The sequence below is a fragment of the Cupressus sempervirens genome, chromosome 3 (genome assembly GCF_028749045.1).
Source record: "Cupressus sempervirens isolate cs-2001-9-10 chromosome 3, ASM2874904v1, whole genome shotgun sequence".
Taxonomy (NCBI): Eukaryota; Viridiplantae; Streptophyta; class Pinopsida; order Cupressales; family Cupressaceae; genus Cupressus; species Cupressus sempervirens.
In genome coordinates, this window is record NC_143120.1 from 12,978,777 (window position 1) to 13,004,511 (window position 25,735).

The following is a 25,735-nucleotide window of genomic DNA, read 5'->3' on the forward strand; positions in this document are numbered from 1 at the left end:
AAACCTGTTAGGTTGATTTGGCTTTTTGAGTTTTGTTCCATGTTTTTTCAGTCAATAATAAAACAAGCTTTCTTCCTCATGTTCTGGTATATACATAAATCATTCTTAAGTCTATGATTACATTCACATAATACTGCATTTTAAAGTATAACTTTAGTTGGATGTAATTATTATCCAAGCAATATTTCAAATTAGTCTAATGTCTTAGGACAGAATATACCCATGATTGCCAATCTTATGAATAATCTTTGAAGATCTTCATTTAAATTTTATCTATGAAAATATGTTATAATATCTGATAAACAGTAATGAAAGCATCAAGGATATCACTTGGCTAATGCCAAATTGAGGTGATGAAAGTGCAAGATATACAAAAAAATACAAATGTTTAGGCACCAAAGAGTCACTAGCCTGATGGCTTGATAATGGTGAGGAGGTGTAGATGAAACTATAAAAAGAAATACATTAATGAGATTAGTATTCATTATTACATAAATAAAATCTAATGAAATTAGCTCATGTAAATTAAACTTTCAAAATTAGCTGTCAAGCTGAGTGGTGGAGATCGGGTTATAAATCCACATCTTGAAATCCTTGGCCAGGGTGGTAAAAGGCATACTTGCCACAAAAAATTGATCGTGTTGTTGTCCTAATGCTACAATTATTCTTTCAAATAGCTATTGGGACCTCAACCCACTTGATTACTTTGATGGTTGGATCAATGAACATCTCATTCTTGACCTCGGGGTAGGGAGGGCCGTTCTATTAATTTAGAACTTGTGGGGATAAATAAAAAGGTTCGTAGTTGGGAGGTTAAGCCTATGATAATGCTTCTCCTCTCACAAAATCGAAGCTTGGACAACCAATTAGAAAATCTCTCATCTAAAAATAGTATGATCTATCTAACCTATAAGTTTAGTAATTTTATTTTCAAGCTATAAGTTTCTTTACTGAAAGTTTAGATGTTATCTAAAAATTTAGATAGTTGTTCAAGAACATATTAAACTGCATTTTTCATTTCAATAATCTATACTTAGTTAAGATTTATTTCAGATAAACATATAAGTTATTAGTTAATGATAAAATTGTTTCAATAGTAAAGCAATGTAGACTTAATTTCAATTTTTAAACCATTTTCGAATTCTATGTCAAGTGAATATGAATTGTAAATCAGATAGTTTAAGGTTGAAATTAGTTAGTAGAAAAACCAACTGTTACAAGCACAACATTGACCAATAAAGTATGATCAAAATAAAAATATGAAAATGAATTGATGTACATACACACTAGGAGTGCTTGAATATAAAGGCCTCTAGACTAACTAGGAGTCTCAAAAGTGATAAGACTCACAACTAAGCACATGTCCACTAAGAGTGGATTATCCTTCAGTGAGCACAGAAGTTAGTGTGATGATGAGAGGATAAGCTTACATAGGTGTGTCACATAAAAAGATGTTGTAGACACCATGTTCTTAATTAAAGTGTGAACAACTATGTTGTCTACATGAAGACTAAGATAATTATGCAAACTCCAATGTTGTAGACACCATGTGCTAAATTAGAGTTGCTAACTCTTGTGTTGTCAACAAGACAACTCATATGAGTGTGCATACTCCTAGGTGTCTAACTAATAAATAATAATATAATACATTAACCTAAGTAAACTTAAGTAAAGTTTAATAATAATTATTTATTTACACTAACATCTCCCCTTGAGTGCAGCTTAGGGGAATGCAATTAAGCTCATGAGAGCTATAATGAAAATGCATGATGGGTCGCAGCTACTAGGCCATGTTAGGCACCCATACGATACAATACAATCTCTCTGAAAATGGAGAAAGAGGGAAAACCTCATGGGAAAAACCCTCCCCCAAAAAGAGAGATAAAAAACAAGATACATGGATGGATGGAATAATTAAGACACCCCCCCCCCCCCATTACAAAATAAATCATGTATATACAATAGAGAAGTATGAGAAGGACAAAACCCCATAAGAGGAAAAATTCCCCCCCCCCCCCCCCATAAGAGAGAAGAAGAAGAAGAAAGTAGACAAGGTAGGCCCCCACTCAAATGTAGAATGTCAATCAGTGATAGTTGCTCCAAGATGAATGTAGAAGCTAATCCAGGATTGTTGAATAATGTTCCTCCCTTTAGGAAGAAACAATGTCGTACGTACAAATGAGATGCTTCCCCAATTTGTAGAAAGAATCTTAAAGATGAATGGTGTCTTTGAAACCTACTCAATTGCCCCTATGTCAATACTAACGGTCACCCCTTCCAACACTGTTGAAAAGAACAAATTCAAATCTAGCAAGGATGGATGTAGAACAATGATAAAGAGACCTCCTGCAACTGTTGTACATAAGGATCCACAATCATATTAACCTTATAAGACTGATCATGTAGAGAATGGACAAGAGGGTCAGAGTATTCCCTCACAACAACTGAAGAAGGAACTTCTTCATCCAAGAGAAGATGTATATCATCAATGATGTCTCCCAAATCTACCATGTATGACTCCACATACACACCTAAAATATCTATTGTGTAGTTATCCCCTGATTCTAGAATTGGAACACAAGATGTACCCAGTTGTACTAAATTGCATGGACCTATCATTCTAGCAATGTATGCATGTGGAATGTGTTGATGTTGTGACTTTGTTCTACATCTGTTAATAGGATCTCCCATATCTAAACCTGTTGAAAATCATTATCAATATTGTCACTATCAGTTTCCACAATGTATGAAGTATGGAGAGGATTATAGGATAAGCTAGGTGAACATTTCTCAAAGTGAACATTTCTCTCTATGAATATCTCATGAGTCTCAGGATCCATAAGTCTATATGCCTTAACACTTTCATCATATCCAATGAAAGTACAAGGCCTTGGTGGTGGTGCCTTGCATTCCCTTGAAGATATGTGTGCCCATGCTAGACAACCAAAAACTTTGAAGTGTTTCACAATTGGGTTTCTTCCATACCATGCCTCAAAAGGAGTTATTTCATCTAAGACATTATGAGGAGACCTATTAAGGATGTGATTGGCAGTACTTATAGCTTTGATTTCAAGTGATGGATCAAGAGACTCGGTTTGAATAATGCAACTTGTCATTGACTTAAGAGTACTAATCCTCATTGTGCAACACTTGTCTTTTATGGACTAAATGCTACAAGATTTTAAAGATCAATACCCTCAAGTTCATAAAAGTATCTAAGTCTTGGGTTCAAATACCTACTTTCATTGTCTATATGAAAAACCTTGATGGCTTTATTTGATTGCTTCTCAACACGAATCTTGAAGGCTAGAAACTTATCAAACACTTAATTCTTTTGATTAAGAAAGTAGACCCATGTGTAGTGTGAAAAGTCATCAATGAAAGTGAGGACATAGCGACCCTTGCTAACCAATGTCACTAAAAAGGGCCTGCTAGAACCGTGTGAACCAACTCAAGAACAATTGATGCTCTCGAAGACTTCCATTTGTCATACTTTTCTTCTAGATGCATATTTTGTGAACAAGTTGAACATTCACCTGTAGAAAAGTTGATTGTAGGTAGACCTTTGACCATATTTAGTGAGCTAAGTTGATGAAGATAGAAAAATGCAAGATGTCCATACTGCTCATGCCATAATTTACTTTGTAGTTGTGAATGTGTCAACAAGGCATGTGAAGGAGAATTAGGCACAAAGTGGGAGAAAGAAAAAAGCCTTGTGTCATGATTGAATTTACCCACTACAACTAATGAATCATCCTTAAGATTTGACACCATTAATTAATCAAGAAGGAACTCAACTTTATTGCCACCTCCATAGTGAGTGATTTGGTAAATTGAAAGGAGATTTTTGGTAAGGTTAGGAACATAGAGAACATCTTTGGACTCTCCATTTTCCATCTCATCTTGTCCTTTCCCTTCAAATTCCACTTGTGTATCATTCCCTACAAAGATGTGAGGTACCTGTTGGGTAAAACTAAGGCTCAACTTGATGGTATATGATCGAATCAACAATACCCTAAAAATGTCAATGTAGGATTCGTAAAATCGTGAGAGATATAATGGTTTTTTGCACAAGGGGTGAAGATAATAAATCAAGAGGTTTATGAATGAAATTACTACTTGCTAATAAATTGAAGTGTTCAAATTACCACACATCTAAGATTACTTTTGTAAATGGATTCTAATCTAAAGTTCAGACTTAAACAATTGAACACAATGTCTTTATAAATACTATGAATGTTATTGACACACCTCTAAACAATTAATCACAAATACTATTAACACTCCTCTAATCAATCACAATGTCTTTACTAATGCTATTACAAAGTTTTATTTGATTAAAAGGTTGTTTTGATTTTACTTGGATTGTGACAAGAGGTTTAGTGGCGACAAGAGGTTGTTTACAACAAATTGGTTCTAATATAGAGTGCGGTAGGAAGTATGATAAGAATAGCAAGGAGTATGATTAGCATGATAAGAAGTATGATAAAAAGAAACAAGAAGCGGTTTAGTAAATGAATGGAGCTTTAAGCAGTGGCAAAATAATGATATATAATAAGCGAAACAAATACGAATGCTTTAGCCAACTACTTCATCAGACAATTAAATCCTTGATTAACAATAACATGCATTATATAGATTAACAAACATACGTGCAATGAACTCAGATAATTGAGAAATATGTAAATACACACATTTAATTTAATCTATAGAAAGATGCATAAAATCAATCAATGTTGAATACTCACAAAATAAACTTAAGTGATCTCACCAAGTTTCCCAAGAGGGGGCCCTCCTCTAGTCCATAAGGTGAGAAATGTCTAAAACCAGCTTCTATAGAAACTTCACATTCTTAATATAATAGGTTTTCAAAGATAATATAATGAGAGTATTTTTCATATATCATATGTTATATGTCTTGCGATTAACATTTGCTTATATAGACTTAATATGTTTTAACCAAATCAATAACTAAGCTGGAATGACTGACGGTCTATTCCCTAAATGTAGATGATGATATTTTTTGGTCGTTGGCCATATAACTGTTTACAAAACAACTTGGCCCAAGATAACATATGGCAAGAAACTGATCTATTTTAAACATTCAAACTATTTACTCAAAATAACATAGTAGAACTATAACTTTCGAAATTGTTCCTCTAATCAAACAGCTGGCTCAACTTTATGCATCCTTAGTTTCCTTAGTTCCTGTAGTAGCATCAGTCAAAATATATCATTTTCATAAAATTAATAACTTTTTAGCAACTATTCTTCCCCCTTTAAAGAAGTACTAAATATTCTAATTTCTATCAATAGTTTAGCAAAAAGGGAATTTTATATCAAAGAAGTGGGAAATGTATGAGGTAAAAGGTTAACAAAAATAGAGCACTATCAAGACTCATTAGTACCTTAGAATGCTTCAATGAAGAAAAGTGTCATATATGATGTGAGGCACCTGAGTCAAGAATCCATTCCCTTGAAGAGCTTGAACTTGCGATAAATGCTTGCCTTTTTCCTTATGAAGTGGATGGATTTGAATCCTTGGAAGCATTTGGCACATTGACTTTGTTCTTCCTAAGTAAGTTTTCCAACTCATCTATTCTCTTAGTCTTGCAATGATGCTCATCATGATTTGGTTTCTTGCAATATGCACAAAATAGTTTATCCTTCTTGTTTTTGTTTCCCTTCTTGTTGGAACAAGAATTGCCTTGTTGTGAGGAGGAAGATTGTTGTGTCTCTGATTGTGATTTTTGCTTCCACTTCTTTTTCTTGTTGTTAGTAGAACTTTTTCTACCTTGATTTGATTGGTTCTCATTACCAACCACCAATGCTTTAGATCTGGATGACTTGAGAATTCCCAAATCTATCAACTTGGATTGTTCCAACATCAAAATTTTACAAATACATCAAATATAGGCTTAGTAAAGACACTTCCCATGGTCAACCTATTAGTGTTTTAACTCGAAACAAGAGATGCATACTCTGAAGGTAGCCTCTTCAAGATGTGATGAATCAATCTATCATCCTTCATAGGATTACCAAAATCTTTAAGTATTTCTCTCAATTCATTGGTTATTTTGACATAGTCTTTACTTGTGTCAAAATTCTTAGGATCCAATAGAAGTAAATCATCCTCAATTTGGAATCCCCATTCCTCATCCACCTTATCATACAACCCTTCAAGATTCTCCCAAGAATCCTTGGCATCCTTAAAGCTAAGAATGTGGAAGAAGAGATCCCTATGAACACAACTCCTAATAATTCTTAAAGCTTGGTTGTCTTTAACTTGTCAATCAACTTGTGCAGCAACATCAATGGGTTTTACAATTGTAACATCAACATATAGATTTAAAACTTTTTCCATTAGTCTACTCCATACAATATCTTTTCATGTATTATAATTTTTTGAAGTTAAAAGTGGAGCTTTAGGTGAACCCATGATGCAAATAATTAAAAGAGCACAAGAGAGAAAAAGGGACACAAGAACACAAGACACACCGGGCCCCTATTCACTCAATTAAAGAACCCCCAAACCCCCCTCCCCCAAAAAAATGATGCTTTTGGCACTTTATATGTAGTGCATTTACAATAGGGAACTTGTCAAAATGGAAAAATGTGGGCTTCTAATTTTTTTGTTTACAATCTCCTCTTAGAGTTCAAATCTAGTACTTAGAATTGTAGCTTAGATGTACAAAAATTTTGAAGTTTTATCAAAGCAATACAATACAGAAAAGGACCTATTTCTGATAATGGTAATTCTATCCACACAAGCCTATGATTTGATTGTAGATATGGAAAGTAGACAAAAAATTAAGCACTTTTTGAATAAATGGAACCTAAAAATGTGTCCAGATGAGCCCATACGGAGCGTTTGAAGTTTAAAAATGTTGGATTAGACAAGTACAGTCACCACAAACTAAAATTTTTGATATATTCGTGCACCAAAACTAGAAAATAATTGTACCACTAAAAACTTCAAGAAATTCCAGCTAAAAAAAATAAAATTACACCTAATTTGGAGTCCAGATGACTGAGATATGGCCTCCCAAAGTCGAACTATCAAATCAAAACTGCATATGGTGAGGAGTCTGATTAGCAAAAAAAAAAGGTCAAATTTGACATCCAAACCATCGTCACAGTAGTGCAATCTGGCATGCTAATGATGATAAAACAATCGTCAATTTTGAGACAGTAAAAAGGTTACATCAAAAAAAGGGGCCCATCTTGATGATGTGGCAATATGGATAGGTGACTATGTCATTAATTGGGCATATGAAATTGTAGGAACTCTGTGATCATGCTTCCATGTTTGGCTAACATGTTGCTGACATCACTACTTACTAGGCTGGTGAGACGATGAGGTGCAAGTACACATGACATCACGTGGAGAGAACTGCATGGCATTGGAAGACTAGTTGGCTGATGATGATTGTGGAAGTGGTTGGCGGTGACTGTGGAAGATTTCACCGAGAACAGAGTTGCCCGAGGTGTCGCTAGCGAGGAGCAGGAATCCAGTAGGTGGAAAGGCATCACTGGGGGTGGAAAACTTGCCAGTGGGAGGTGGGATTAATCCCACATCTGCAGTGTGGGAAGATTTGAATGTGTTTAAAAACACAAAGCCACCAAGCCACCCAAGTTAAACAAAGAGCCGCTGGAAGTATTGTGTGGTGCTCGCTAAGAGTTGGCTTGGCTATTGTTTATAAAGAAATTTTGATCATTTTGTCATGTATATGTGAAGTCAGCAATGAATGATTGGATCTACTAGATTAATAAGGAATATTCCACTGTGGGGGGCTAGGATTTGACCACCCAGTTCCTGCAAAAAAATTTCCTCTATAGGCTTGATGGCCAAAAAAATTTGAAAAAATAATTCAAAAATAAATGCAGAGAAAATAAAAATTTGAAATTAATATTGTAGATCTGATAATTAAATTTAAAGATCTGAAATGATCATACCAAATTCACAAATTGTGTTTTCAGCTACCAATTTGCAAAAAAAAATTCCTCAATTTTAACTATGGCCTTGGGTAGGAAAATTTATAGTCAAAATCCACTAAATTGATGCTCCAGATGCAATGATGAGGTCATCTTTGGCTCTAGACGCTCCCAATGACTGTGATACTCTAGATCTGAATCAAAGTCCTTCGAGAGGTGAAGCAAAAAAAAGTTCTCCAATCGCTATGTGAAGAGAAGCTCCCTTAGTTGTGATACCATGTAAGAATCTTCCTTAGGAAAAATTCACCCAAGATCAAGAAGCTCAAGAACTAGCACAATATGGACCAATAAAGTATGATCAGAATAACAATATGAAAATGAATTGATGTACATAAACACTAGGAGTGCCTGAACATAAAGACCTTTAAATTGACTACGAGTCAGCAAAGTGATAAGACTCACAACTAAGCACAAGTCCACTAAGAGTGAATTATCCTCCATTGAGCACAAAAGTTTGTACGATGATGAGAGGATAAGCTTACATAGGTGTGTCACATAAAAATATGTTGTAGACACCATGTGCTTAATTAGTGCATGAACAATTGTGTTGTCTACATGACAACTTAGATGATTATGCAAACTCTAGTATTGTAGACACCATGTGCTAAATTAGAGTTGCTCACTCTTGTGTTGTCATCAAGACAACTCATATGAGTGCACATATTCCTAGGTATCTAACTAATAAAAAATAAAATAATGCATTAACCTAAGTAAACTTAAATAAAGTGTAATAATAATTAATTATTTACACTAACAAGGTTGAATCAAATTCTTAAATCTATCCATAAATATTACATTAGGTAACTCCTCTTCAACATATTCCAACATTTTAGTCTCTTTCCCCAACTTTGTTTCATTCTTCACATACTTGTAACTTTTGCAATGCACCATTTTTGTTACATTGATAGTTTCAATTTTCAAAGAAAAAATAGAACCAATTCACCACATGTTTCACATATTCCTTTGATGCAATTTATTTGACCAATTGGATCATGTATTTTGTCACATAAAATGGAACATATAAACTCACTTCGCCTACTAGGAGGAGCAATGTGAAAACCATATGTGTCTTCTACAAACTTTCAAAATACTTGATAGTGGAGATCAAACTCAATATGATGACAACAACAACATATTTCAAACACTTTGTTTGACCTCAAAAACTATGGCTCCAATCTTTCAAATAACATTTGCCCAATTTTTACATTAGGATATTTGCTACAAAATGACACATATAACTCATGTTGTGTTGTGTCCAACCAATATTTTGTATGATGTTCATATTGACCAGATGCAATCCTATGCCTAATAACATCTCTAATGTTTGATGAAGGATGAGTTTTATCAATCCAAAATGATATGACTAAATTTTTGAATCCCTCATCAATCCTATCAAAATGACCTGTTCTCTACACATGATTGCCCAATTGCCTTCCATAGTACTATCATCCATAATTAATCTTTTCTTAACATATTCTCTCATTTTTTTCCTACTAAAACCCATTTTAGACAAAATTGAAGATATTTATCTATTTTGGGTCATATTCTTATTTACAATAGACATCAACATCAGTTTTCTTACCATGGACTTATCTTTAGTTCGAGACCATTTTCCTATGTTTATCAAACCTTGTTTAACATTTTCAATCACATTAGTTTGCACATTGAAAAATATTATCTTCTTTGATGTTGTGTCTACACCTAACAATTTCAATTCCTCTTGCAACTTCTTTTATGTATGAAAAAGTGAAAGCAACTAAGCTTGGTCAATTATTTCAATGTTATCAAATTTAGTTATTATTTTACTTATCAACTTATTCATTGACCTTTTCTTAGACAAAAATAAGGGTTGAATAGTAGCTGCCAGTATTCTCAATTTATCCACATCCATTTTAACTAAATGATCTAAATTTTAATTAGAAATTTCATTCTTTACAGATTGACCAAAATTAATGAGTTCGTCCATAGCAGTTCTTTTACATGATCCTGATCCTTCTCTAACTTATGTTACTTGAATTTCTACAGGAAGCGATCTTGAGCCTGACCTCCAACATTCATTGTTTGAGATTCTATAGGGAAAGATTCTAACCCTTCTTCAACTTCTGTTACTTGAACTCTTTTAAGGAGTGATCTTGAACCTTCTTCAACATTCAATGTTTGAGATTCCATAGGGACCGATCTTGACCCTTTTCCCATATGCACTTCTTCTACTTTTGTTGAGCCTCTTTCAACATTTTTTTCACTTTCACCTTGTTGATTCGCTACAAGACATTTATAAATGAATCAAATTAGATAAAAAAATAATATTTATACATAATTAAATTCAAGACTGAAAATTTTAAAAAAATTAATATATATATAATTACATATCCTTTTTATTTTGATGATATTGTACCAAAGTTTTCTGAAGATTTCTTTGTTCTGCTTCATGAGATCTCTTCCTTGCATGTTTTCTTTGTCTTCTTTTCTTGTTTCCCATCAAAATATCAAAAAAAAAATTGTCATTGCCTTAGAAAATTTGCACTTACTTTATAAAATCAACTTCGTTTTCAAACTTTTGTCCTCAATGCACAGGTGATGTCATCACATCTTTTTTTGTATGTTCACCCAAACCTAAGGTTTTTTTATATGTTTGTATGAACAAATTAAAATAAATTTTTGATCGTCAAATTGTTTTGGATTGAGTGTTCACACGAATGCATGTTCACATGAAAAATGATTAATATATTCACACGAACATAGTGTTCGTGCAAACACATGATTTTACAAATTTTCTTGTTGTTTTCTTAGAATAAAATAAAAATTGTTGTTTTGACCCTCAAAACAGAGATCAAATGATCTCCTAATGTAATCAAAAAGGTCAATCTATGTTGTTTAGAGCAATCTTTCCAATGACTATAATTTTAATATGTATTATATTCATTAAGACTTTCAAATATGAGAAATAACTCATTATAGGTTGATTAATGATTGAATATTAATTGACTTCGGCACTTCAAGAAAATTTGTAAATTAGGTCAATTTTTTTTGAAAAATATCTAAGAAATAGATTATTGAGATAGCTCTCTATTGAAAAAATAAAATTTTGATTTATGATAAACTGAGTTCAAGTTATCCTTGTCAAAATGAACATATGTTTGAATTATGATTGATGTCACTTCAAAACTTCATAAACTATACAATATTTAACCAAATTGAATCAAACCAAATGCATCCTCTAGATATTGATGTTCCAAATCTAACATCGAAAGAATTATCTCATTATCATTTCTAGAAAAATAAAATTATGCTTGTCAACCAAACTATCACTCTTTAAAAAAAATTGATTTTCATATGTACCACTTTTTGAAGGAGAAAAAAAAATTGACTTCAAATTTTTTTTTTTAAATTAAAAAATATGGTTACAAAGTAGGAACAGAGTACTATAAATTAGTAGTTTATGTCATCTTTAAATTATTCATAGTATTAGAGATATAGTCACTTGAATGTGAGGTTTGTTTCAAAAATATTGATTTCAGTGTCAAAGTTGGTCAAAGAGTGGCACCCACTATTGTGGGATCACCTATTATATGATTGTAAGCATGTCCATCATTAAATAAACAAATAAATATATGTTATTTTTAAATGTATACTTCATTAAGTTATGAACATTGTAATTTGACCTTTCTTATATTTTGTGGTATAAATTGAATAAGGATACATTTGAATTTATGGTGCAAAATAAAAATATTTTTGTAATTACTTTTCTAATTTTAAAAACATTATTAGATCTTATAAATGTTCTTTAAAAAAAAAAAATTCAAGTGGCTAAGACTAAGGTTGGGGTTTTATCGGGAGCTTAACCTTCTATTTTAAACGAACAAGAAGTTCCATGAAGAAAACATAAAATTGGGTAAATTATAATATATTCCAAGAAAACAGGATCCCTACATTTTATAAGTTCATGGTCTTGCAAAAATGTGAGATTTTGGTTCCCTTAGAATTATTTATTTCGAGTGATCCATGTAGACTTTTATATTGCAATAGATGTTATTTTCTAAATGAACAATTCTATTGTTTTATATTTTGTAATGACCAAATCCTATGTTTTAATCTTCCAACTTTGATATATATTAATGAGCTTAAGACTCAACATTTGATCATGTAATGTAAACAAATACATTTTTTCTTGTAAAATTAAATATTATTTAAAAATATTTAAATAGCTATATTCAAAAAAATTATTTATAGATATATCCACACAATAATAATTTTATGGGATGTTATTAGATATTAAAAAAATTATGAAATAAAAATTATTTAAAGATATTGAAATAAAAATCAATGAGACCATTAGGTTCCTTAATTTTTGCAGCTTAAACTTTTAAGTTAATTCGCATTAGAAATTCATGAGACCACTAAATTTAAAATATTCTCAAAATTTATTTTTAGCACTGCTGAAAATTTTAGAATACCCCTCTATGGAAGCCCACCCTAAGCCTACTCAAAATGTCAATTTTATTAGTGAGTGGAAGGGAATGAAGGTAGACATCATTCTTATAAGATCCAATGGTAATGTGATTTTCAAATTTAGTGAGTCAAAAAGTGAAAAAAAAGAGCCTTGAGATCAAATTGTATATTCTATTGATCATATTCACATCTCAATATTAAGCAAGTCTATGTTGTTATTAAGATATGTAACTCAAATTCTATCAAATCAATCACTTATCATTAAAGAAACATATTTCTTTTGAGTTTGTGGTATATATGTAATTCAAATTCTATCAAATCAATCATTCATCATTTGAAAATTTATATGTTATTAATATTGTATCCACATCTCAATATGAAGCAACATCTTTCTTTTAGAATTTGTGGTAAGATATGTAAATAAAATTAATCTATCAATCACTCATTATTTCAAAGTTTATATATGCTATTAATATTGTGTTCACATTCCAATATGAAGTAATATCTTTATTTTGAAGTTTGTGATGAAATATATAATTCTAATTCTATCAAATCAATTTCACTCTTCATTTCAAAACTTTTAATATTGTATTCAAATCTTAATATGAAGCTACATATTTGTTTTTAAATACGTGGCAAGATATGTGACTCAAATTCCAACTCAAAACTATTAAATCGATGATCTAAAAATAATATTCTATTATAGAACTTCTTGACAATTTTCCCAAAATGATTTAACCTTTAGACAATTCACCAACAAAATTGAAGTCAATACAATTAGAGGCTATTAAAAATAATAGATTGTGTTACAAACCTTTATATTGTAATTAATCTATATATCTGGTTATAATTAATATATATACCTTCACATTGTAATTCAATTTTAAAGTGTCCTAGGAAAGGGTGTTATGCATCTATATCTCTAGTATTTAACTTATTAATAGATCACAACCATGTGATGAAACCCTTTATATCACATGTTAAATCTTGACCATTTAAGCATTGTAGTACACCTAATATCATTTCAATTTTCTTGACACACTCTCAAGTAATTCCCATCTAGTTATGTTGGATGCCTAACATATTAAGTTTATATAATCAATATTTAAATGAAAACATAGAGTCTGAATTTCATGGAATTGTTTTTTTGAGCAGTTAGTGCTTCAAATATCATTAGATATGATTTGGTAGAAGATGAATTTGTCATGTCCCCAATTTTTAGGTGACAGTTTGATTTAATTAATTTAATTAATGGTTGTCCAAGGACGACTAATTAATTATTTTAATTAAATAAATAGTTATTAAAAGATAACTTTATATTTAATAAAGTGACTTGGAAAATATTTAATAAAGTCACTTGAGGGATAAGATCAAAAATGTTCTAGAAGTCTCTGGAGAAGGTGGAGAGAAAAGAATAAATAGGCACCCCGGGGCTCCATTCGAATCAGGCAGTTGATTATCTCTCTTTGATTTTCAGATTGTGATTCAATCACAGGTGCATTGTGGAACCTAGGGTTTTCGCAATTGTCACAATTGGCCATTGAGAACGATAACTCTCAATTGGTGCGCAATTTTGAGGGTGTGAAATATCATCTAAATTATTGCAGATTGGAGGTGACATTCAGTCATTTCATCAGGGTTATTATTTGCGGCTTAAGGCCAATTTTGTGGGTCTCAATCCAGCACTTCAGTGTATTAATCAAGTCAAAGTCTGGGCCAGAGTTCATTCATTTGGACGGTCGGTGATCTCCATTTGATTAACACCATAAACTGTCATCTTCAAGTTAACACAGCGCCTAATCTACCATCAACGTGGGTACTCTTGCTGATGATTGCACCCATATCGGTTCAAAGACCTGGCTGGATCGACACTCCAAATTGAAGAGATTCATCTTCACCGCAGGGAAACATTAGTAGGTTATGCAGCCTCTATTCCATGGCCCTTCCAGCGAATATCCAAGGGGTGTTGCGGATGTATTAACCTTTGCAGCGGCTCTATAAATTGGGGCCTCATTTTTCCTTCGCAACCACTTCCAGTCGGTTTGTTCACAGATTACATGCTGGGCATCTGCTGATCTCACATTCCAGTTTGATATATTCATCACACGTTTTATTAAAATTCAAAGGAGGTGAATCCGGCAACAGTAACCATTCGATTTACATCGAGCTTGGGAAAATCATTTGATTAAGCTGGTACAACTTGGTAATCATTCCAGATCCGGCCAGTTTCGTCACCATGACTGGAATGGGTGTGCACGGGCCCGAACAGTCATGGTAATTAGTCGGCAACATCAATATTCCTTCCAAATTGTGTAAAGCAGACTTTGGGTGACGGCAATTTCAGAAGCCTTGCTGAGAGTTTACATAACTGTGCTGGAGGGACTATCATTATTTGAGGAGAACAATAATTTGCTGGTGAATTTCTTGTACATGTGTCTGAGTTTGGAGAGCTTGTATGTCAGCTAGGGCTGCCATTGTGTCTCTGAGGCAGCGTTTGGTATAATTCTTGCCTGCTGTGACCTGAGAGGGCAGCGTCTTTACAAACTGGAAAGGCTGCGTAGTGTTTACAGGCGCAACGTCTTGGGAAATTGGACCTGCGATCCAAGTGCAGGTTTATGTCTTTGCTGGAAGCCTGCGTTCATTCTTTTGGAGGCCTGCGATTACTTTCTAGAGGACTATGTCACTGTAGCAGACATACAATTTATTGCAGGGAGCCTACTTTCTATATTTGAGACCCACTTTTTGTTTTCTAAGGCCCACATTGCCTGTTGTGAACTTGTGCACTGGTTAGGAGAATGCTGTGAATTGGAATCAAGATTCTTTCCTGAACAACGTTGGCATTATTATCTACTGCTTTGTTACAATTGGTGAACTATTAGAGATATTACTCTTTGCATGACAAATCTCATCTTGCTTGCCAACTGTTTGACGAAATGTCAAACCCTTGAAATTTAAGATTTTTGGTGCTTAAAGAGTCGATAATCCATCCGGGTCATTACAGTGGTATCAGAGCCAAAGTATTAAGAGTTTTTTTTTTTTTTTGGTGCTGGAAAAAGCAATAACCTGTCAGGGTTATTACAGTGGTATCAGAGCCGAAGTATTAAGAGTTTTTTTTTTTTTTTTTGGTGCTGGAAAAAGCAATAACCTGTCAGGTTTATTACAGTGGTATCAGAGCAGTTTTCTTGCTATCCTGTGGGGTGAGAACCGAATTACATGAGTGATCAGCACTCTACTTCAACCAAGATGGACAGGTACAGCACAAAGTCTCCAAGGACACAATCTCGGACAAGTAATAGACGCAGTATTCAGAGTCAAAATTGTGGAAAGGAGGACTATTCAGGTATTCAGGATGAGCTCAGAAAAATCAAACATAACATGTCTGAACTGTTGGTTAAACACCACCGTATGCTTGACAGGCTGTCCGTCCCAGCTAAGGTGAATAAATCAACTGGATTTCGTTTTGACAAATCTTCTCACAAAGCGTTGACTGATACAATGAGAGATGCTACTAGGAACCTTAATGAGGAGTTCGAGAAACAAGTGTGCAACCGGTCAGAGGCTTCAGTTCGGTCACAGGAAGAAGTGGTGAAGAATATTACGCTGATAGATAATAATTGTCAACTTGACACTCAAGTTGAGATAGTTGTATACAGGTTTCCCAAGGGTGATGTCTCATGTACTCAGGGTAGTTTGGTTCCGACAAGCAATGATTACAGTGAAGTGAGTTCAGATGATGATGAAGATGTCATTGTGCATGGTGATGAGATACCTGGTGAAAATGAGCAGACATTGAGCATTTATGATTTTGCTGACAGAGAGTACCAGGCTCAGTTAGATGCTTCGTCACATGAGGATGAGAATGGCAGTACTTCACATGATTTGTCCAGCCAGCTGAAGGTAAGCAAAGATAGTATTGTGGCTTCTTTATCTCATCATGACAGGATGCGGGAGATGTTAGAAGAACACATCCAGATGATTCAGTTACGAGGAAGATATAAGGGAGTTCAGGAAAATTCTTCTTGCTTTGACTTACATGCAATTGGTGAAGGAATGGGAACAACGAAGTTGAGTTATTTACATCTTCTATCAGATCGTGACCATCTTCTAAGCCTTGCCAAAGACTATTCAGATGCCTTGACGAGGAAGGAGGAGGAAGTTGTCAAGTTTTTTTGCGAGCTTGAGGACACTCGAGCAACTTTGGCATTACAGGATTGGGAGAGACATGGAAATAAGCATGGCATGGAGCTGGGCTTAGTTTCATCTTACATGCCTGACATTCAGCTCCCTGCAGCAGACGGATCATATATGGTAGCTGATAATGTTACGAGTTCATCTTGCATTCACATCCAGGATACAAGGACAATGGCAGACAGGTATGTGAAGTTAATTGGTATTGGTCACATTACTCAGGTAAGGAGTTTGCTTGAGTTACCAGCTGTTCCTTGTTTACGGATATGGACTCCAGAATGTTTCAGCAGCGTTTGGGATTCAATTGACTGTAGAGCACTTAATAGTAGCAATGTTTGTTTGAGTGCTATCATGGATTTGATTAGCAGAATACACGGTGTTGACTTTCCTTGTGCCAGCAGTTTGTCCGATGTTGGTATTAGTCTTTATACACCGTTGTTGGGTTTGGTTCATATTTCCAGTCGACCATCCTTGCTGAAAGGTGTTGAAGGTTTTTCATATTTGGAAGCATGTACAGATGAGTCCTAGGATCGTTTTGACCTTGATGACATCCGGGAGAATGAAGTGAACAATTTTGAAGATTCAGCTTCCTTGACAGTTTCTTTAGGTACAGAAGAGCTTGACAGCAGTACTACAGATTTTGACACTCTGGATGTTGATATGAGTTTTGGAGTTGATTCGCAAAATATGGATGGTAATAATCCAGAGACCAGTATCTTTGAAGATACTCCTTTAGACAATGTGTCAGAGGGAATTTATAGAAGACGGTATAGCCAGAACCATCATGTGATTAGCCAATTGAAAGTTAGTGAGCGAGACATTGCTATCGCTTGTGAGCATTTTGATACTGCTCGTCAGTTGTTGGCGGTTACTGGTTGGGGTACTTCTATGACAGATGAGTCCAGCGGTGGTTACTTTTCTTTGGCAGAGATTCATGCCTTGCGTGAAGCTGTCCGGATTTTGAAGCAGGATTATTTACGATTGGTAGCCGACCGTGATCACTTGGTTGAGTGGGGGAGTACAGCCTATGAGGCACTCTTGGATCGTGAAGAGGAGGTGAGTGAGCTTTTCCAAGAGCTCATAGCGACTACTGAGGCATTAGAGGACACACAGCGAGATCTACAGAAGTCGCAGTTTTAGTTGAAGGAGGTGACCGTGGAGTTGGAGCATTTGCGGTCAAAACCAGCCCCAGACCCAGTTCATTTGACTACTGAGGTGGATGATGGTAAGTACACTTCCGCAGTTACTACTAAGGAGCATATTGTTAAGGCCGACACATATATTCAATATTTGGTAGTAGCTGGTTCTAATGAATTTGGGATACCAGTTGAGTCAAGTCTCCAGATTGATTCTACTCAGATAGTTGATAGTGTGGTACAGTTGAGTACGCCATCCTTACAGGAGGACCCGATGTGGTGTAAAGGGGAGTATGTAAATGTTTCCTCATATAATTTTTACTGCACTGAATCGTTTATGGAGTATTTGCTGGACAGTGCATGTGTTCATTTGGACTCGCATGAAGTGACAGAAGGTGTTCTCATCCATGATACTAGTGTTATTTGCAAATTGGTTGAGAAGATTATAGGGGTCCTTTCTACTATGCTACCTCACAGGGATCTCGAGAAGGGGTTTGTTGAGCAGAGTGCACAAGGACCTATCTGACCTACAGTCACTCGGAGTCAGAAAATGGAGCCATATGTTGATTACCAGTTCAGTGATGATGAGCTAGCAGCAGAATTTGGAGGTTCTTACCGGCATTATACGGTAGGGTACGCTCATCATTTCTCTTTTGACACAGAGATAGAAGATTTTATTTCACGCAGATGTAGATTGGCTCCAGTTTCTTACCATCCATTAGGGGATAGATTGGCACCATCTTTTGAAAATAAAATTGGTAGTAGCAAGTTACTCAGCCTGCAGCATCGACACACCTGGAGTAGTTTTTCAGAGATTGGATTTGATGGCAATGATTCAGGTACATATAGCTGTTGTCATATCTACAGTGCAGTTGGGTGCAAGTGTCATTCTGACGGGGGCTTGAGTTTTGATAGAGTTGATGTTTTAGTTGGCTTGAGTTCCGCAGAATGGTTTCTTCTACTGACATCCACAGTTGGTTTACAGAAAATTTCATCAGAGTTGTTAGATGTTTGTATGTTGAGTACAGTTTCTCAGCTACTGGTATTGATGATTTCTCAACGGGAGTATGATGCAGATTGGGATGATACACAGGTTTACATTTGGGATCCAGGCAGACTGATTGGTTCATGGTTCAGCCATTGCTTGGGGACAAGCAATTTCAGGAAGGGCGGACTGTCATGTCCCCAATTTTTAGGTGACAGTTCGATTTAATTAATTTAATTAATGGTTGTCCAAGGACGACTAATTAATTATTTTAATTAAATAAATAGTTATTAAAAGATAACTTTATATTTAATAAAGTGACTTGGAAAATATTTAATAAAGTCACTTGAGGGATAAGATCAAAAATGTTCTAGAAGTCTCTGGAGAAGGTGGAGAGAAAAGAATAAATAGGCACCCCGGGGCTCCATTCGAATCAGGCAGTTGATTATCTCTCTTTGATTTTCAGATTGTGATTCAATCACAGGTGCATTATGGAACCTAGGGTTTTCGCAATTGTCACAATTGGCCATTGAGAACGATAACTCTCAATTGGTGCGCAATTTTGAGGGTGTGAAATATCATCTGAATTATTGCAGATTGGAGGTGACATTTAGTCATTTCATCAGGGTTATTATTTGCGGATTAAGGCCAATTTTGCGGGTCTCAATCTAGCACTTCAGTGTATTAATCAAGTCAAAGTCTGGGCCAGAGTTCATTCATTTGGACGGTCGGTGATCTCCATTTGATTAACACCATAAACTGTCATCTTCAAGTTAACACAGCGCCTAATCTGCCATCAACGTGGGTACTCTTGCTGATGATTGCACCCATATCAGTTCAAAGACCTGGCTGGATCGACACTCCAAATTGAAGAGATTCATCTTCACCGCAGGGAAACATTAGTAGGTTATGCAGCCGCTATTCCATGGCCCTTCCAGCGAATATCCAAGGGGTGTTGCGGATGTATTAACCTTTGCAGCGGCTCTATAAACTGGGGCGTCATTTTTCCTTCGCAACCACTTCCAGTCGGTTTGTTCACAGATTACATGCTGGGCATCTGCTGATCTCACATTCCAGTTTGATATATTCATCACACGTTTTATTAAAATTCAAAGGAGGTGAATCCGGCAACAGTAACCATTCGATTTACATCGAGCTTGGGAAAATCATTTGATTAAGCTGGTACAACTTGGTAATCATTCCAGATCCGGCCAGTTTCGTCACCATGACTGGAATGGGTGTGCACGAGCCCGAACAGTCATGGTAATTAGTCGGCGACATCAATATTCCTTCCAAATTGTGTAAAGCAGACTTTGGGTGACGGCAATTTCAGAAGCCTTGCTGAGAGTTTACATAACTGTGCTGGAGGGACTATCATTATTTGAGGAGAACAATAATTTGCTGGTGAATTTCTTGTACATGTCTCTGAGTTTGGAGAGCTTGTATGTCAGCTAGGGCTTCCATTGTGTCTCTGAGGCAGCGTTTGGTATAATTCTTGCCTGCTGTGACCTGAGAGGGCAGCGTCTTTACAAACTGGAAAGGCTGCGTAGTGTTTACAGGCACAACGTCTTGGGAAATTGGACCTGCGATCCAAGTGCAGGTTTATGTCTTTGCTGGAAGCCTGCGTTCATTCTTTTGGAGGCCTGCGATTACTTTCTGGAGGACTATGTCACTGTAGCAGACATACAATTTATTGCAGGGAGCCTACTTTCTATATTTGAGACCCACTTTTTGTTTTCTAAGGCCCACATTGCCTGTTGTGAACTTGTGCACTGGTTAGGAGAATGCTGTGAATTGGAATCAAGATTCTTTCCTGAACAACGTTGGCATTATTATCTACTGCTTTGTTACAATTGGTGAACTATTAGAGATATTACTCTTTGCATGACAAATCTCATCTTGCTTGCCAACTGTTTGACGAAATGTCAAACCCTTGAAATTTAAGATTTTTGGTGCTTAAAGAGTCGATAATCCATCCGGGTCATTACAGTGGTATCAGAGCCGAAGTATTATGAGTTTTTTTTTTTTTTGGTGCTGGAAAAAGCAATAACCTGTCAGGGTTATTACAGTGGTATCAGAGCTGAAGTATTAAGAGTTTTTTTTTTTTTTTTGGTGCTGGAAATAGCAATAACCTGTCAGGGTTATTACAGAATTTTACATTGTTAGAGAATATTAACCTTGGTTTGAGCCAACATGTATATACATGTACATTAACATTTGTTGAATTTTTTCTTTTTTGAATCGATAAAAATTTCTAAATATGATTACCATAATTAAATTTTAACACTTTCTAAGAAGGGAGGCATTTAATTACACTAGAGTTCTATTTGTCTTCTTTTCTTTTAAGATTGTGAAATTTGCAAAATTGAGTATGTTTTTAGTTAGTAATGCTTATTATACCTTCCATAAGAAATTGGTTAGTTATTTCATATGCTATAATGCCTTTTTAAATATATTTTTTCCTAAAATATGCCTTATTACACCTTATTTACAAAGTAGTATTTAGTGTTTTAAATAAAAAAATGTTTCCAATCTTTATTGAAAAATAATTCACCAATATTTATTGAAAAATAATTCAACAAAGTTAAAGGAGTTAAAAGAAATAATAATTTTGGGTTGTAAACAAAAATTATAGTTAAACTTTACTAAATTTTGTAAAAATTACTTACACCACTCATTAAATTGTTTATTAACAAAAGCACAAAACATGATATTTCTATCTACATTTTTAGTAGATTTTTGAAGTGTTTAGGAATAGTCATTGACAAAGATCTTCAAATTAGATGATAAAGAGCATAGATATCGATATGTGAATGGCTAGACAAGATTCCTGAAAGAAAATGGGAAGATGATAATATAAGCTATACATAAAAGGTTTTTCTTGCAAAGTTCAAAACTTGAGGCAATATTTCCAGACTCCGTGATCATTAGTAAATGAAGTATAGATACATTAGGAATAGTCATTGACAAAGATCTTCAAATTAAATGATAAAGAACATAGATATCAGCATGTGAATGGCTAGACAAGACTCCTAAAAGGAAATGGGAAGATGGCAATATAAGCTATACAAAAAAGTGTTTTTCTTGCAAAGTTCAAAACTTGAGGTAGTATTTCCAGACTCCATGATCATCTGTCAATGAGATGGCATTACTATTGTATACATTTGAAATATGCTATATAAAGCAACATATTTCTTTTGAATTTTGTGAAATTTGTGTTAGATATGTAACTCAAATTCTATCAAATTAATCACTTGTCATTTCAAAGTTTATATGCTATTAATATTTCATCCACATCTCAGTATGAAGCAACATCTATTTTTTAAAGTTTTTGGTAAGCTATGTAACTTAAATTCTATCTATCAATCACTCATCATTTCAAAGTTTATATATGATATTAATATTGTATTCACATTCCAATATAAAATAATATCTTATTTTAAAATTTGTGATGAAATATATAATTCTCATTCTATAAAATCAATTTCACTCTTCATTTCAAAATTTATATGCTTTTAATATTGTCTCCAAATCTTAATATGAAGCTTGGCATCTTTCTTTTGAAATTTATGGTAAGGGTTCATTTGGCAACGGGAATACAAGTGGAATAGGCATATGTGTATTCTAGAAAATTGTAATTCTCTGTTTGGATGCACCAAATCGGAATAGGAATAGGAAAAAAATTGGAATACGTATTCCAATTTTGGCTCAAAAATGAGGATTTGGTAATCCACCAAAATAGATGGAATAGGAATACGTATTCCTATTCCAAATTTTTTTATTTTAGAAAACATAAATTTTTGAGTCCGTGTCTTCCGCATCAGATTCTGGATGAACCAAACAAGAACAAGAATACATAACCCCATTCTCTATTCGAGAATAAGTATTCCATAATAGGTATTCCTATTCCCGTTTTTATATTCCCGCAACCAAACCAGCCCTAAGATATGTGGGTCGAATTCCAACTAAAAACCCTTGAATTAGTGATCTAAAAATAATATTCTACTATAGAACTTCTTGGCAGTTTGCCCAAAATGATTTAACCTTTAGACAATTCACCAACAGAATTGAAGTCGAAACAATTAGAGGCTATTAAAAACAATAGATTGTGTTTGATGAATCAGTCAATATGAAGATACGATTATGTATTGCTTCAACATATAGATGAAAAAAAAACTATAGATCCTCAGATTACGAAATAAATTCTAGCACATCAGAAAGCTATGATAAATATCCAACATTCAAAATTGAAAACCCATAGATATACTCCTCCGTCTGAAAACTATTAAACAGAAATCTACCGTTCTTAGGTGTGCGGGAGATTATTATCTTGTTTCAACAAGAATTGCCAATACCCTTGAACTCGCCAATCACGCTATTTTATGTCATTATCTGTAAAATGGTACAATCCTCTCCTCAAAATTACTACGATCAAAGGGATAAAGCATAAAATGCTAAACGAAATTTAAAGACTTCTGAGAAAGGGATTAAAAAAGCGTCTAACATCTTCTCTCAATCGACTAAGCATAAAACTACAATATTTCTAAAGATATTGCACAGCAAGTTACTCAAACTTTGCATTTATAAACTTCCAACCCCTTTTCACAATAAAGAACCATACATATATCCACAGCGAGGACGAACATTATAGTTCAAGGTTATATAATTTACAAATATAATTCCAAATATATAACAAATCTGATAGTAGTTTTTATTTTTACAAATATGTCTGAACAATTATGAACTTAGTCCTCCGTACAGATGTAATTGCAGTAAACAAATAACTTGTAAATTGCAGATGTTCATGCATAGAAAGCTACAAGGTAAAGGTAGATAAGCTGTACTCTACCATGGAGGCGGCCCTCCTGGGCCTGGCGGCGGAGGAGGTCCTCCTGGGCCTGGCGGAGGGGGAGGTCCAGGAGGACCTGGTGGCGGTGGCGGTCCAGGAGGGCCTGGTGGCGGTGGTCCTATTGGACCTGGTGGTGGTGGAGGTGGCCCTCCTAAAACTGGTGGTGGCGGAGGTCCAGGAGGGCCTGGCGGCGGGGGTGGTCCTATTGGACCTGGCGGTGGAGGCGGTCCAGGGGGGCCTGGTGGTGGCGGCGGTCCTCCTGGACCTGGCGGTGGAGGAGGTCCTCCTGGATGCATTATAACAACTTAAAACACTCCTCTTTTCTTCACTCTATCTCCTAGCACAATCCTCTTTTCTTTACTAGATATCTCTTATCACAAGTTGTGATGTTCATAATCTGGGTGGTTCTATTTGTGTTGGTATTTATAGAGAGCTGCACATAATGCCTTCACGTTGTATTTGACTGGTAGAAATGTTAGAAGTGGAAGGTTAGCTACGAATGAGTGTTATTTTGAAATTTGTATGAGCTTAAGGCAATGTGAAAAGCAATTCCCACACGCGTTATCTCATCGGAAGAAACCAGAAAGTGGAGAATTCTCTACTTTGAGTCTCATTGGTATTTTTTTTATGAGTGGTTAATCTTAAATCGCATTTTCTTGTTTAAATTAAGTTTTTTGGCTTAAGTTATTTGGCTTGGAATGTTGGTCTTCTATTGGTAGCTCATAAACAACAGTGGTGCGACACTCGTTCTATAATCCCTACACTAACTTAACTATGAAGTTTAGTGGCGGATATGTTTGTACTTCAGTTATAGCATATTGGTATACCTTCGTAAGACAATCTAAATTCTAATGGCCTTATTACTTTTTCACACTCTATTCACATCTACTTTCTAGAACAATCTATACCCATCTAGAATTTGACGTTATTATTTTTTAACAAGTTTTTTTTAATTTAAAAGCTATATATAAATGAGCTTTATGAGTAGTAACTTGAAGGAAGAAGAATATAGAGATATTGTTATTGTACTTGCTGTAGGCAAATACTATTGCATTCAATTTTTTAGAATTAGTAATTAGTTCTCCATCCGTAATCAATAAAAATTATAATTTTTCTATTAAAAAAAAATTCTAAAATTTTCTTTTTATAATTTGAAAAATTAAAAAATATTTTTATCTCGATTATGATTAACTGATTTTGATTTGATTTGGTGTTATAGGAGCCCTTTTCTCAGAGCCACCTCATATTACTTTTTTTCCACCGAAATATTGGGTCTACAATTTTTTAAAGTGCATTTTGAATTGAATTTTAAGATTAAAAAATATTAATTAGTTAATTAATTTTTTCCACTTGACATATTTTTTAAGTTTTAATATTTATTTGTAAATATTTCTATACTTATACTAATCATTGTTAAGAGCTATTATACAAAAAGACATAGATAAAATATCAAAAGAAAAGCTTGATTTTTTAGAAAAAGATATAACAAAAGTTACAAAAACATACTACCCTTTAATATAGAGTATTTCATTAAGATGCTTATAGATAAATATACACTAGCAACACTAAATTACTATTTAATTTGGTCTATATATTTTGATACTAACATGTAGCAAGTAAAATGCAATAAAATAAAATAAATTTTGAAAGAAGGGAGTGGAAGTTCATTAAAAAAAAAAATTAATATCCGGAATATAAACTATAATCAAGAAATAAATTTAATATATTTTAAAAAGATCAATTGTAAATATAATGTAGAGACATAGATGCCACATTAATTTTAACATTGATTTCATTGTCTATGCTAAAAAAGAGTTATCTAGATGCTAATATATAATTTTGGTAACTAATGGAATTTTTTCATTTTTAAAAGTAATGTATTTTTTCATTTTTTCAACTATTCTATTTATATATTTATAACTACACTCCAAAATTTATTAATTAGGAATTATTTTTCACTTTTCACAATAATTTTCATAACATTTGAACTAGACTGAATTAAATTTATTTAAAATATAAAAACATAACAATTTATATTCTATAAGTTTAATTTACAAATACAAATAAATTATAAGGCAAGTACATGCCACTATGTGGCACTTGTTGATTTAAACATTTTTATAATAAATAGAT

The 25,735-nt window shown here is 34.1% G+C and overlaps 1 protein-coding gene across 4 annotated transcripts; it reads right to left on the reverse strand.

The window, feature by feature from the left end:
- Positions 1–9,885: 9,885 nt before the first annotated feature.
- Positions 9,886–24,008, reverse strand: LOC149564491 (uncharacterized). 4 transcript variants are annotated; one of them, XR_016361842.1, is made up of 3 exons: positions 23,603–24,008; positions 10,391–10,462; positions 9,886–10,256 (listed from the first exon to the last, which is right to left on the reverse strand). XR_016361842.1 is itself a non-coding variant. In XM_089818026.1 (2 exons), the coding sequence occupies exons 1-2, from the start codon at positions 23,896–23,898 to the stop codon at positions 10,241–10,243; spliced, it is 312 nt and encodes a 103-aa protein (XP_089674152.1). In that variant the 5' UTR covers positions 23,899–24,008; the 3' UTR covers positions 9,886–10,240. The 4 variants fall into 4 exon arrangements, 3 of the variants coding, with proteins under 3 accessions (XP_089674152.1, XP_089674155.1, XP_089674154.1); XM_089818026.1 differs by lacking the exon at positions 10,391–10,462; XM_089818029.1 differs by lacking the exons at positions 9,886–10,256; positions 10,391–10,462 and adding an exon at positions 21,651–21,884.
- Positions 24,009–25,735: the final 1,727 nt, after the last annotated feature.